At 35.9% G+C, this 13469-nt stretch overlaps 1 protein-coding gene across 2 annotated transcripts in view; it reads right to left on the reverse strand.

The window, feature by feature from the left end:
- MED4 (mediator complex subunit 4) overlaps positions 1-11830 on the reverse strand; it is a 33899-nt gene extending 22069 nt beyond the window's left edge. The window contains exons 1-2 of one of the 2 annotated variants that reach the window (XM_003764582.4): positions 11384-11830; positions 1485-1551 (exon numbers count right to left, since the gene is read on the reverse strand). In XM_003764582.4, coding sequence (XP_003764630.1) covers positions 1485-1551; positions 11384-11511 — 195 coding nt within the window. In that variant the 5' untranslated portion in view covers positions 11512-11830. Of the gene's footprint in view, positions 1-1484; positions 1552-5359; positions 5491-11383 lie in introns of those variants that run through there. The other variant, XM_031961925.1, reaches the window with a different exon arrangement.
- Between the last annotated feature and the right edge of the window lie 1639 nt (positions 11831-13469).

A 13469-nucleotide genomic window follows, 5' to 3' on the forward strand; every position in this document is an offset into this window, starting at 1 on the left:
TAAAGGCCCACAAAACAAAGTTTTTGTTTTTACTATAGTCCAGCCCTCCAACAGTCTGAGGGACAGTGAACTGGCCCCCTATTTAAAAAAGTTTGAGGACCCCTGATCTAGAGCATTAAGAAAACAGCTTCTATGTACCAGAGGCAGGACTAAAATCCAGGTCTCCTTGGCTTTGAGGTCATTCAGTATGTCACAATACCTTTCAGTAAATATTACTGTTAAATGGAAAACCATAGTTTTATATTCCCTGTTTTTAATTTTAAAAGCAAGTTAAATATTTCAATTTTTCTCAAAATTAAATTACATATAGGCAATGTTTAAAATTGGTATGCAGTTCTTGGCTACTTTTTTCCCCTCAGAATAAATAATGCTGGGAGGAGATGGGAAAAAGATTGCTCAATCTTATTTTTATAGTCAAAACTACAGCCCCTCTGTTCCTTAAATGAATTATGGAAGAAAGCAGAAAAAAGGCCAGGGCATGGGGAATGGCAAAAACAGTGAATTTATCAACTACTGTCATCTCTTATCACTTGGTATTTTCTCAAAATGTGTATTCTTTCTTATTTTGCAATTATATATGATCACATATGATTACAGTCAAAATAAAACTAGAGCTAGTCCTAGAAATGGCATTAAAAATAAAACTGGAGCAGAGACAGTAGCAAAACTCATGAGGAACTGGCTGATATGCTATTAAACACTACCATAAAGCAGACTTATGTTGGAAAGTCTAAAGATAAATGAGCAAAACTGTTAACAGGTAACAGAAGTAAAAGATTGGAAAATCAGAGCAATAATTTAACAACAATCTTTTAAATCTTTAGACAAATACTTACACTTAATTGTTACATGTTTAAAGAGAACTTTAAAGTTTACAAAGTATTTTTATGACAATGACCTTTGAGGACATTATCATCTCCACTTTACAGATGAGTAAACTAAAGCTCAGGGTAGTAAAATGACTATTCAAGATTACAAACATTGGTCTAAACCAGGGTCCTCAAACTACGGTCCGCGGAACAGATTCAGCAGCTGAGGACGTTTATCCCCCTCCCCCCAGGGCTATGAAGTGTCTTTATTTAAAGGCCCACAAAACAAAGTTTTTGTTTTTACTATAGTCCGGCCCTCCAACAGTCTGAGGGACAGTGAACTGACCCCCTATTTAAAAAGTTTGAGGACCCCTGGCTAAACTGTACTGTTCTTTTCAATGCTGTCTATCTCATTAAGTATGTGTTTATTTTGCGTGTATCTTTTTCAATCTTAAGTCTGTACTAAAACATGTACAAACACATGTATGTATATGTATACATATCTATATAATTATAAATACTAGAATTATCTAAGATTTCTCAATTGAAAGAGATGCTACACTGGGCAAACCACAGATAGATGATGCATGTATACACAATACAAATGGGAAACTAAAAATTAAGGGTGGTTGTTTTTTTTTTACTTTTTTAAAATTTCAAATAGAAATCACTTACCTGGTTTTCCTCTCCAGGTTGAAGCAACTTTTGGCTTCTTGAAATTGCCAGATTCTCTATAAGTTCCCTAAAAACAAAAGTAATTATGACATCAGTAAGTTTGAAAGCCAGAATCATGCTCAAAACTGAAATATCAAAAATTATTTGTAGCACTTCTTTAAGCAAGCAAGTATTCGAAACTCATTTCTTCACAAAGTAAAACCTCTTTCTAGAACAGACAACAATACGGAGGTCACATTTTTCCTAGATGAACAATTTTTTCCTAAAGAATATTAAATCTCATTCACATATTACCAATAGTTTCAAAACTGACCCAAATTAAGGCACTAAAGTCACTTTCTTTGAGATTAATATATTCACAACCTCTGCCATTGTGTATCATCTTTCAAGAAATTATCAAGAGAAATTTCCTGATATTCTAGAACCAGAGGATAAAATAGAAATTGAAAGAATCTACCTATCACTTCCTGAAAGAGATCCCAAGATAAAAACTCCTAGGAATATTACAACCAAATTTCATAACTTCCAAGTCAAGGAGAAAATATTACAAGTACCTAGAAAGAAGCAATTCAAGTATAATGAAGCCACACTCAGGATAACACAACATTTAGCAGCTTCTACATGAAAGGACCAGAGGGCTTGGAATATATTCCAGAGAGCAATGGAACTAGGATTACAACCAAGAATCACCTACCCAGCAAAATAGTATAATCCTTCAGGGGAAAAGATGGTCATTCAATAAAAAAGAGAGCTTTAAAGCATTCTTGATGAAAAGACCAGACCTAAATAAAAAATCAGATGTTCAAATACAAGAATCAGGAGAAGCATAGGAGGTAAGTAGAAAAGGGAAATCATAAGGTTCTTGATAAGGTTTACCTGTTTACCTTTCTACATGGGAGGATACTTGTAACTCTTAAAAACTCTCTCGTTATTATGGCAATTAGGAGTATATATAGATAGAGGACACAGGTGTGAATTGAATATGAAGGAATAATTAAAAAAATAATAAAATCAAGAAGTGAGACATATACTGGGAAAGAGGAAAAGGGACAGATGGAATGGCATAAATTATCTGCCATAAGAGAAACAAGGAAAAACTTTTATAGTGGAGAAGAGGAATGGGTAAACCTTATTCTCATAAGAATTGGCTCAGAGAGAAAATAACGTACATGCCCAAAGAAATCTATCTTATTCTGCAGGAAAGTAGGAGAGGAAGGTAAGACAAGAAAGGGGGAGGGTAGTATAAGGAGGGTGATAAAATTGGGAAAGGGAGTGGTCAGAAACAAAACATTTTTGAGGAGAGACAAGGAGGAGAGAGAAAATAGAATAAATGGGGAAAACAATTAGCAATAACAATTGTGAAGCAAATTTCTCTGATGAATCATTTCTCAAATGTATACAGAACTGAATTAAATTTATAAGCCATTCCCCAAATCATAAATGATCAAAAGATAGGAACTATGCCCATAGGGCTATAAAATTATGCATATGTTTTAACCTAACAATAACACTATTAGGCATGAATCCCCAAAAAATATTTTTTTTAAAAAAGTAAAAGGATCTATGTGTATAAAAATATATTTATAGGAGCTCTTTTCTCGGGGCAACGAATTGGAAAATCGAAGGGATGCCTATCAATTGGGGAATGGCTGCATAAATTGTGGTACACAATTATGAGGAATATTACTGTTCTATAAAAAATGATGAGCAAAATGCTCTCAAAAAACTTGGAAAGTCCTCCCTGAGGTGAAGCAAACTAAAATCCAAGGCTACTCTGAAAGACTTGAAAAATACTATCTGTAACCTGAGAATAAACTGATTGTATCTGAATCCAGATTGAAGCATACTTTTAAAAACAATTTTCTTGAGAGTTTTTTTTTGGGGGGGGGTGGGAGATGTTTTCTTTCACAATATAACTTTTATGGAAATGTATTACATAACCTTACATGTGCTTTCTCAACGGGGAAGAGAAGAAGGGAGAAAATCTGAAACCCAAAGCTTTAAAAAACATGTAAAAAATTGTTTTACATGTAACTGGGGAAGATAAAAATATTAAATAAAAAAAGAAAGTGTAGATTAAAGAAGGCAGTAGTTATATGCAAAAACAGACTTTTGAGGAGGAACAGGATAAAGAGAGAGCATAGACTGAGAAATAGTTAGTAATCATAAATGAATGTGAATGGGATGAACTTACCCATAAATTGGAAGCAGAGAGCAAAATGGACTAGAAACCAACAATTTGTAATGTAACAAGAGACAACTTGAAACAAAGTTTCACACAGAGTTAAAGAGTCAGAGCAAAATCTATGCTTCAGGTGAAATGAAAAAAAAAAAAAAGGCAGTGGTAAGCAATCATGATCTCAGACAAAGCAAAAGCAAAAATAAAGATTAATTAAAATTAAATTAAAAGATAATCAAAGAAACCACATTTTGCTAAAAGGTACTATAGACAATGAATTAGTACAAAAAGGTCTTCTTTCTCAAATATATTGAGAAATGAATTAAATGCTGGTCCAACCATTCTGGAGAACACTGCATACCTTTAAACCAAGACTACTACTACTAAACCTATATTGCAAAGAAATGAAAAGAAAAAAAAGGGGAAAGGATTAATATGTACAAAAATACATATAGCAGCTCTTTTTTATGGTGCCAAAGAACTGGAAATTATGCAGATGCACATCAATTAGAAAATAAGTGAACAAGTTTGGGTATATAATTATGATGGAATACTATTGTGCTAAAAGAGATGAGAAGATTGCTAGTATCAGAAAAACATGGCAAGGCGTGTATGAACTGAGGCAAAGTAAAGTGAAAAGAACCAAGAGTTCATTATGCATAGTAATAGTAATGTTATAAGGGTGACCAACTACAAAAGACTTGGCTACTCTGATCAATACAATTCCAAAAAGCCCATGCTTAAAAAAAATTTTTAAATACTATCCATCTCCAGAGAGAGAACTGATAAACTCTGAGTACAAATTGAGACAAAATTTTCTAATTTTTTTTTGCTTTTTAAAAATTAAAATACAGCTAATATGGAAATATATATATATATATGCAAGATTTCACATGCTTGATTGATATCATTTTGCTTGCCTTCACAGTGAGTGGGTGAATGGTAAAAAAAAAAAAAGTAAAACAATTTGCAATTCAAAATTTAAAAAGAAAAAATGTTAAAATAAATAAAAAATTTGGGGAAGAATACATACACATACCCATTCACTCAAAAAATACACATTCACAGCAAAACAATCTATTGCTAGTACAATTTTAAAGTGTGGCACTCTTAAGAAATCAGTAGAAAAATGAATGTTTTTACCTATGTCTTGCCCATTTTCTCATCTTAATAATCTGTACCCTATAATTTTAAAAAGCACAAGGATGTTTCCTGCTTCAGAAATTTTACAATGCCTGTTTTGACCTGTTTTATGCTGAAAGAAGTAATGGTTCTCTCAGATACCCAAAGTTACTAACCAAGACACTAAAAGATCATCCTCGGGTTTCTAAAGATGCTGCCTTTTAAGAAATGTAATTCTTATCTTCCAGATATGAATAGCTTTGTCCCCCTAATTTCCTCAGGCTTACAGTTGTCTATTTTTCACTTGGGAAGTTTATATAATTTTGTCTTAAATCTCTCTTTTCCTCAAATTCCTGAGGCTTTGTACCTTAGCATGAGTGTAAAATACATTATTCAGACTCTTCCCCACTTCCTAATTCTGATTTCATGAAAGTCCACCTGCAACATACACACGGTGTGTGTAACACCATGGTTTACTTATAGCATACACATAACCAGAGTCCATTACTGCTTAGCAATTCTACTCCAATTTCCCAAATGTGCACCTGTGAGAAAAGGAATATTAATTATTTACCTGCTAATCATGGTATAGTCTTGTTTGTTCCACAACCAAATCTATTAACATAGATAATTTTTTTAGTTTTTGTTGGTCATTTTCTAAGAGGAAATGGTGGCTGTATACAAATTTCAATGAAAACTGAAAGTTTACAGATCAGGGCTAGGTAACTGGTCTTCCTGGATGAGCACACAATAGGTTTTTTTAAAAAGCCAATCATACTACAGCAATGTAATACTGGTAAAGGGCATAAAAATCCAAAGAAGTTTGAATGGGAAGCCAGAAAGTTTTATCACCAGAATCATCACCACCAAGACTTTACATGAGCAACAATTTTAAAATCTGTTTTTCACTCAGTCTACTAGCAAAGCATAATTCAGAGTTTTGACAGTTCTGTCAGATGTAAGATTTCTGAAGATGTTGAACATATGAAATGACATATAAATCATGAAAACAAAGAAAAAGAAAAAAAATCTCACAAAACAATGGATCATGGTACAGGCAGCAGAACGTCTCAAGAAGGAAGAGGCCTATCATCAATTTGTTAGTGGACTCAGTGAAGATGACTACAGATTAATAAGAAACAAAAATCTTCTTGGCACTCCTGGAGAAAAGACAATGGAGGAACTACAGCTTCTCTTAGATCAAGCAAAGGAAAACTTAGCAGCCCAATCAAATGTATGCAATTTAGGAACTGAAGAAGAAAGCAGCTGCACTGAAATTGAGGAAAATTTAAGTGAAGAATCAATACTTCAATGGATAAATACATTTTGTCGCACAGGAATTGCCATACTCAACGGCCAAAATAGAAATCAAATTTGGAGAGCTTTAAGTCAAAGAAGTTCAGATACAAGAGAATTCCAATTTAGACTTAAAATTAACACGTATGATGAATTCCAGAATTTTGGTATCCCAAGGGAAGTATACACAAATATGCCATATTTGAATGCCAACATATGCCAAAACCAACAAATAAATAGGTCTCAACTATCCAATAGCTCAGTAGCCAGACGAAATAGAATCAAGATCTCAAATATGAATGCTGAAATGTTGGGAGTCATGAGAGGTTCTATAAGGGAGCACCCAATAGAAGAGCCTTCTTCCTGGATGATGGCTAGGCTCAGAAATGGAGCTCGGGAATTTAGAGAAAGATTCATAAATTGTCATTCTAGTGCTAGATCTATTCAGTTCACTACTCATGTCAATGCTGTTATACTAAGAGAAGCTCATGAAAAAAATGAATCTACAAGATTCCAGAGGCATAGAATAAGAAACAACAGTCCATTGAGTAATCTAAGAGAAAAAATTGAAATGTTAAGATTAAGACCTACTCAGAATAACAGTAGTCATTTAAGATTGCAAAGACCAATTGATATCATCTCAAGAAGAAAACAAATCAACAAAAAACTTAAGCAGTGCCATCAGCACCATATAATTCCAAATGAACAAGAAATAAAGGGCACTCCACAATTTTCATATTCATCAGCACTTTCAAGAATTCTTTCCACAACTACAAGAAGTCATCCAATTTTAAGGCTAAATCTTAGGGTAAAAGTTCTCCCAGAAGAAGAAATGGCACAAGGGAATATTTCAAGCAGAACTCGATCTAGTTTTCAAAGACTCAGTGGAGCAAATCGGAGTAACAGAGGTATATTTCAGTTAGTCATTTCCCGTTCTGAAAATAACGGATCACAAATCTGTTTCAGAACAACATGGCTACCCCTTCATGGTATTTCAGAGCCTGAGTTTCGTCAGCCAAGGGTTCTACAGCTGCTTCTCCAGCAGGTTCTATCTGGGCTGAGCACACTAAATTTTTCAAATGAAACTCGAACCTATTTAGAAAGACAGAGAGACAATCAGCACTTATGGGACATCAATTCTGAAGTGAATCACTTAAACAGAATAAGAGCTCAAAGAGCACTAAATGAAACTCTAACTTGGTACACCAGAGAAAATCATGCCAGGCACAATGATGATGTGAGTAATTTGATTGAAAATATCATAATACCAACTCTCCGTCTTGCTCGTACTTTTTTATTAAGTGATGATAGCTGGTATTGTTCTGGGGGACTAACCAATGAAGAAATTGATAAATTTTCTACCAAAAGCTACGAAAGCAGCATCAATGGAGAGACAAATAAGGCCTGCAGTATTTGTGTAAACACCTACACACAGGGGAACAAACTAAGACAACTGCCTTGCACACATGAGTTTCATGTCCATTGTATTGACCGCTGGCTGGCTGAAAATAATACTTGTCCCATTTGTCGCCAACCTGTATTAGACACAAATACAGTCTAACCAGTGGATTAAACATATGCAAATCTATTTAATTTTTGTGTCTTTTTTAGCTTTTTAATTATTTTTATTAATATATATTATTATTAATCAAATATTGTACATTATTAATGTAGATAGCTCCCAATTTATGGGAAGAGGGAAACGAAACAAGCATTTATATAGCTCCTAATATGTGCCAGGCAACACACTAAGTGCTTTACAAATGTTATTTCATTTGATACAACAGTTCTGGGAAATTGGTACTATTATTATTGTCATTTTATAGTTGAAACTATGGCAAAACTAAATGCTTTGTCCAGTGTCACACAGCTAGTAAATTTTCTGAAGCTGGATTTGAACTCTGGATCTAGCACTCTATTCATATTTTGTGTCACCTAGCTTCCATGAGACTCTCTTCTATAAAAATTACTGCTGTCTTAGCGTTAATTCAATTTGCTTATGCTTGAAGATCCACTTTTTAATCCACATACAGGGAGACATCAGGATGGAATTGGTGGCAAAGGTCAGTAACAAAGGAAAAGAAAGGAGAATAAATCCTTTTCTTCATCACCTCAAGAAAATGTTTCTCTCTGAAACATCTCTCCTTCCTGCCCTCTACTCTGCTCCAACACTGCCAGCACTCTGGTTCAGGTTCTCATTATTCCTCACCTGAATTACTGCAATAGACTCATAATTGTTCTCCCAGTCTCAAGTAACTTCCTACTGTAGCCTATCCTCCAATCAGCTATCAAACTGATTTCTGCATTACTTAAGGGAAAATATATGAAAATGCTTATATCAATAAAATAGAAAAAATGGCAAATCAATGAATTAGACATGTAACTACAAAAACTAGAAAAAGAAACTAAAAATCCCCCAATTAAATACCAAATTTCAAATCCTGAAAATCAAAAGGAAATAAAGAAAATGGAAAGTAAGAAAAACAGTGAATTAATAAATATAACTAGGAGCTGATTTTATGAAAAAACAAAATAAAATGGATAAAATACTGAGTAATTTAACAAATGAAAGAAGCTAAATTACTAGTATCAAAAATAAAAAGGGTGAATTCATAACCAATGAAGAAAAAATAAAAACAATTATTAGGAGCTATTCTGTTCAATTATATGTCAATAAATAAGAATGTAAATTGTCCAGATTAAAAAAGAAGAAATAGAATATGTAACTAACACCATCTTAGAAAAAGAAATTTAGCAAGCTATTAATTAGCTCCCAAAGAAAGTCCCCCAAACTAGATAGATTCATACCAAATATTTAAAGAACAATTAATCCAAATATCATATAAACTATTTGAAAAAACAGACACAAAAGTTCTACCAAATTCATTTTACAATACAAAAACACTTCAAATCACTATTTCCAACTTTGTGAATTTGATGGGTGTGATATGAAACTTCAGTTGCCTTAATTTACATTTATTTTATTATTAATTATTTGGAATATCTTTCCATATAGCTACTGATAGTTTTAATTTCTTTCTATACAAAAAAAAAAAAAAAATACATGGGGACCAACAAGATGACCAAATAATTGCTTTCTACAAAATTTTCCTACTGTCAAAACCTCAAACGAAAGGAATTGGAAAGCTACATTGAGTAATTACATGGAATTCATAAAACCATATACCTTTTCCCAAAAAGTAAAAACTGTAGAAATAATACCAGATGACTTTAATACCTTTATTCTATACTTCTGTCCATATTCTCAAATTAGCTAGGGACCTCTGAGTCCAACTTCATGAATTTTCCATAACAATAATTCTGCCCAAGTTCCCTTCTCTGCAAAAAGGAGTAGACACCAATTCTGCTCTAGCTTGAAGAAATGAAGTGGAGGAGGAGGGAGAGAATCCAGGAAGGCAGAAGAAAGTATACAAACTCCTCTGATAGAAAGGGGACTAAAAAGCCATCTGGGGAGAGGTCCTCTCCCCTCTATTCAGAAGTCCTCAAGCCAGAGTTGGCCTGCCTCCCATAAACTCCAAAATAGGAAGGAAGGCCAGCAGCTCAGCCTACAGGTCTGCAATGCAAGGGGAGGAGCTCAGGAGTCAATGGTGACTGATGAGGAACACAAGACAAACGGAAAGGCCAAAAAAAAAAAAAAAAAAAAAAAAAAAAAATCAAGAAGGAAAGCCTAAAACAAAAAACCAGCACACAATTGGAAGGAAATAACAATGTGAGGATTTACAAACAGAAAACTGAGAGAACTATATGTATTCTTTGCCTACTGATTCAAAGTAAAATGGTTATTGGGTTTACAAGTCTCTTTTATTTCATCTTTTAACTCAGAGTTTAAACACAGATATGTATGAGGCAAAGATTTTCCTCACTCTGAAACACATTTTATGACAGTTTTATTCATGTAACATTTTAAATTTGATATCACCAGAAAATTTTCATTTTATTTTACATTTTATGATTTCTATGCAGTGTTTGATTAAGATTACATTGCCTTAATATCTTGCAATCTGATTTCCAATTCCCCCATTTTACTAAAAACTGCTTTCTCCAAGTTTATCAAGGATCTATCTCAATTCCTAAATTCAATGGCTTTTGCTCAGATGCCGCCTCAAATTCTCTGCAGCTTTTGACACTGGTCATTATTCCTTTTTCCCTGGAGACTCTCCCCTCCTGGGTTTTTCAGACATATATTTCCTATCTGTCTGATCCCTCCATTGAAAGCCCATCTTCTATTTTTTAATCCCTGCATCCATCCTAGGGTTTTGTCCTGGACCCTCTTATGTTATCTTTCATTCTTTAACTGTCTCTCATCAATTTAGATTTCAATTATCATCTTAAGGCAGATGATTACTAAATCTAAGCAATGGCTCTCATATCCCTCCGAAGCGCTAATACAATTTCACCACCTGTAGGCTAGACTGCTCCATCTAAAGACGTCACAGGCACCTTCACTGTGATAAATCCAAGAGGCCTCATTGCGTTTTTCCTTAAACCCACAAACCCTCCTTTTTTTTTTTTTAATTTGTCAAGTATTCCACCATCCTCCCAATCATTTCAGTTCGCAATCTAGGAGAGTGTTTAACTCTTTACTTTCCCTGAACCTCCCCCTCCCCCACCAAATCATCCAATCAGATATTAATTCTTGTTAATTCCATCCCCACCAACTTTCCTGTTCTTCCCTTCTCTTTATTTATAAAACTACCGAGCTGGGATGAGGGCTTCATCATCTGCAGCCTGGGCTATTAACTCATTTGATTAATAATGAGAGACAGGGGTTATTATGATCCTCATTTCACAGAAGAGGAAACTGAAGCAGAGTAAACGCTGTTTTATTATTTCAATTATAAAAATAAGTACAGCACTGTTTTCGAGGGGCACCGCAGCGCCCACAGAACGAGTTTTATTTAAATAAACTGACAAGCATGTCAATTACCAAAAAAGAAAACGCGTCGGCTATTACGGGCCCGCCGGGATATAACCAGCGCCGGGACAAAACATCAGACGTCATCTAGTGCGATGCCCTCCTCTTACAGAGGAGGAAACTGAGGCTCAAGCAGGGCTCCCGCTTCAGGGGGCGGCTGGGCGGCCCTTCTCCCCTAACCGTCCCGAGGGAGGGAGCCGCCGCAGCGCCCAGGGCCCCGCGCCGCGCCCGCCGTCCCCGCAGGCGGCCCCCTAGCCGGCGGCAGGAGGAGGCACCCGCAGGGGGCTTCTCCCGCCAGCCCCCAGCGTCCCCCCGCAGCCTCCAGAGCGCCTCACTTCCTCCCCACCCCCACCCCCGCAGCCCTACCTCGACAGCACCTCCAGGTCCTCCAGCACAGACAACAGCTTCTCCCGCGTGCTGTTGCCGGGTACATTGGCGATGCTGACGGATCCGGGCCTCTCCTTCTCCTTCTCCGCAGCCGAGGACGCAGCCATCGTAGAGGACGAGAGAGCAGGACGGAGATCGCCTTCCCGCAGACTGCAGTTAGACGAATGCGGCAACCGCAGCAGTGCGACAAGATCTAGTGCGCAGATAGGGGAGAGGGAAGCGCACGCTGCTTGGACAGCGGCCGCTAGCGGCCTGGAGGAGTAACTGCAGGCGCGGGCGCCGACTCCTCTGCCCTCTCCTGGGGGAAGGGGTGACTTGCACTTACTTCTGCGGGAGCCTTATCTCAAATCCAAAAAGGGAAATGCGTCTGAGGAAAACGGGCGAAAACAGAGGCATCTGGCGTGCTTTCTCGGTGCATCACAAGTCTCTACTGCCCAACTCAACCTTTTTATTTTTAAAATGTGGGCCTGGGGTTTCATGGGGCTGGAAACTACTCCCGGTGTGGAAACTCCCTCCGCGGATGCAAATCACAGCATCCTAGGTCGCATGAGCGATCCTGCAACCCTGGCCTTTCCTTCTGCAGATGAAGAAGGCGAGCGCCAGTATCCCCTCCGAGCTGACACAGCTACTATAGGACAGAGTTAGAACTTGAGCCCAACAGACAATCCTGCCGCTCAAATCACTTTTATTATTAGAATTATATTCTGGTCTTGGTTATTAAGTAGTGATTTTGATTTGATCCTGCATAATAAGATAATAGAATAGGACCCAGATTTTCCTAATAAATACTGGGCGGCAAATTGTGAATTTTAAAATTTTAAAAATTTTCTCCCCAGCCTGACCCTTTGCAGTTTATAATCTTCATCCTAGAGCACTTTAAGAGAAAGTAACTTGCCCAGACGGGCAAGAGATAGATCAGGATAAGGAGATGACCTAGTCAAAAGGGGGGATGGTCATAGGGAAAATATACTGTGTGTCACCAAGGTTATTTAATTTTATTTTAGACCATTTAAAATGACTGTATACAATATAAAATTCTGGGCCTCCAAAAGAGACCCAGAAACTTTATATAAAACGTTTTATATGAAGTGAGATTTAAATGAGTGTAGAAATAGTAATTGTTCATTGGTAGGTAAAGCTAATATGAATATTAAAAAAAGACAATTTTATATCATCTATTCAATACCATCCCGATTAATTTACAAAAAAAATTTAGTTAGAAAAATAATAAAATTTATTTCAAAGGACTAAAGATCAACAATTTCAAAAAAATTAATAAAAAATTTTAGAGTTAGAAAAAATAATAAAATTTATTTCAAAGGACTAAAGATCAACAATTAAAAAAAAAACTAATGGGAAAGATATAGGAAGGAAATTCAGCAGTACTAGCTCTAAAACTATATTATAAAGCAGTAAATATCAAGACTATCTGGTACTGGCTAAGAAGTAGAGTGGTAGATCAGTGGAGCAGAATAGACACACAATTCAAAAAAGTAAAAAAAAACATAGTAACTTCGTGTTTGACCAATGTAAAGAGTTACATTTGGGGGATAAGAAATTCATTAATAAAAATTATTGGGAAAGCTGGAAAGCTGTCTGGCAGAAATTGAGCATAGACCAATCTTTTATTTTTTTATTTTTATTTTTTAATAACTTTTTATTGCCAGAACCCATGCCAGGGTAATTTTTTACAACATTATCCCTTGCACTCACTTCTGTTCCGATTTTTCCCTTCCCTCCCTCCACCCCCTCCCCCAGATGGCAAGCAGTCCTATACATGTTAAAGAGGTTACAGTAGATCTTAGATACAATATATGTGTGCAGAACCGAACAGATCTCTTGTTGCTCAGGGAGAATTGTATTCAGAAGGTATAAATTACCCGGGAGGAAAAACAAAAATGCAAGCAGTTTACATTCATTTCCCAGTGTTCTTTCTTTGGGTGTAGCTGTTTCTGTCCATCCTTGATCAATAGAAACTGAGTTAAATCTTCTCTTTGTCAAAGAAATCCACTTTCATCAGAATACATCCTCATACAGTATCGTTGTTGAGGTATATAATGATCTC

Source organism: Sarcophilus harrisii, chromosome 3 (genome assembly GCF_902635505.1).
Source record: "Sarcophilus harrisii chromosome 3, mSarHar1.11, whole genome shotgun sequence".
NCBI lineage: Eukaryota > Metazoa > Chordata > Mammalia > Dasyuromorphia > Dasyuridae > Sarcophilus > Sarcophilus harrisii.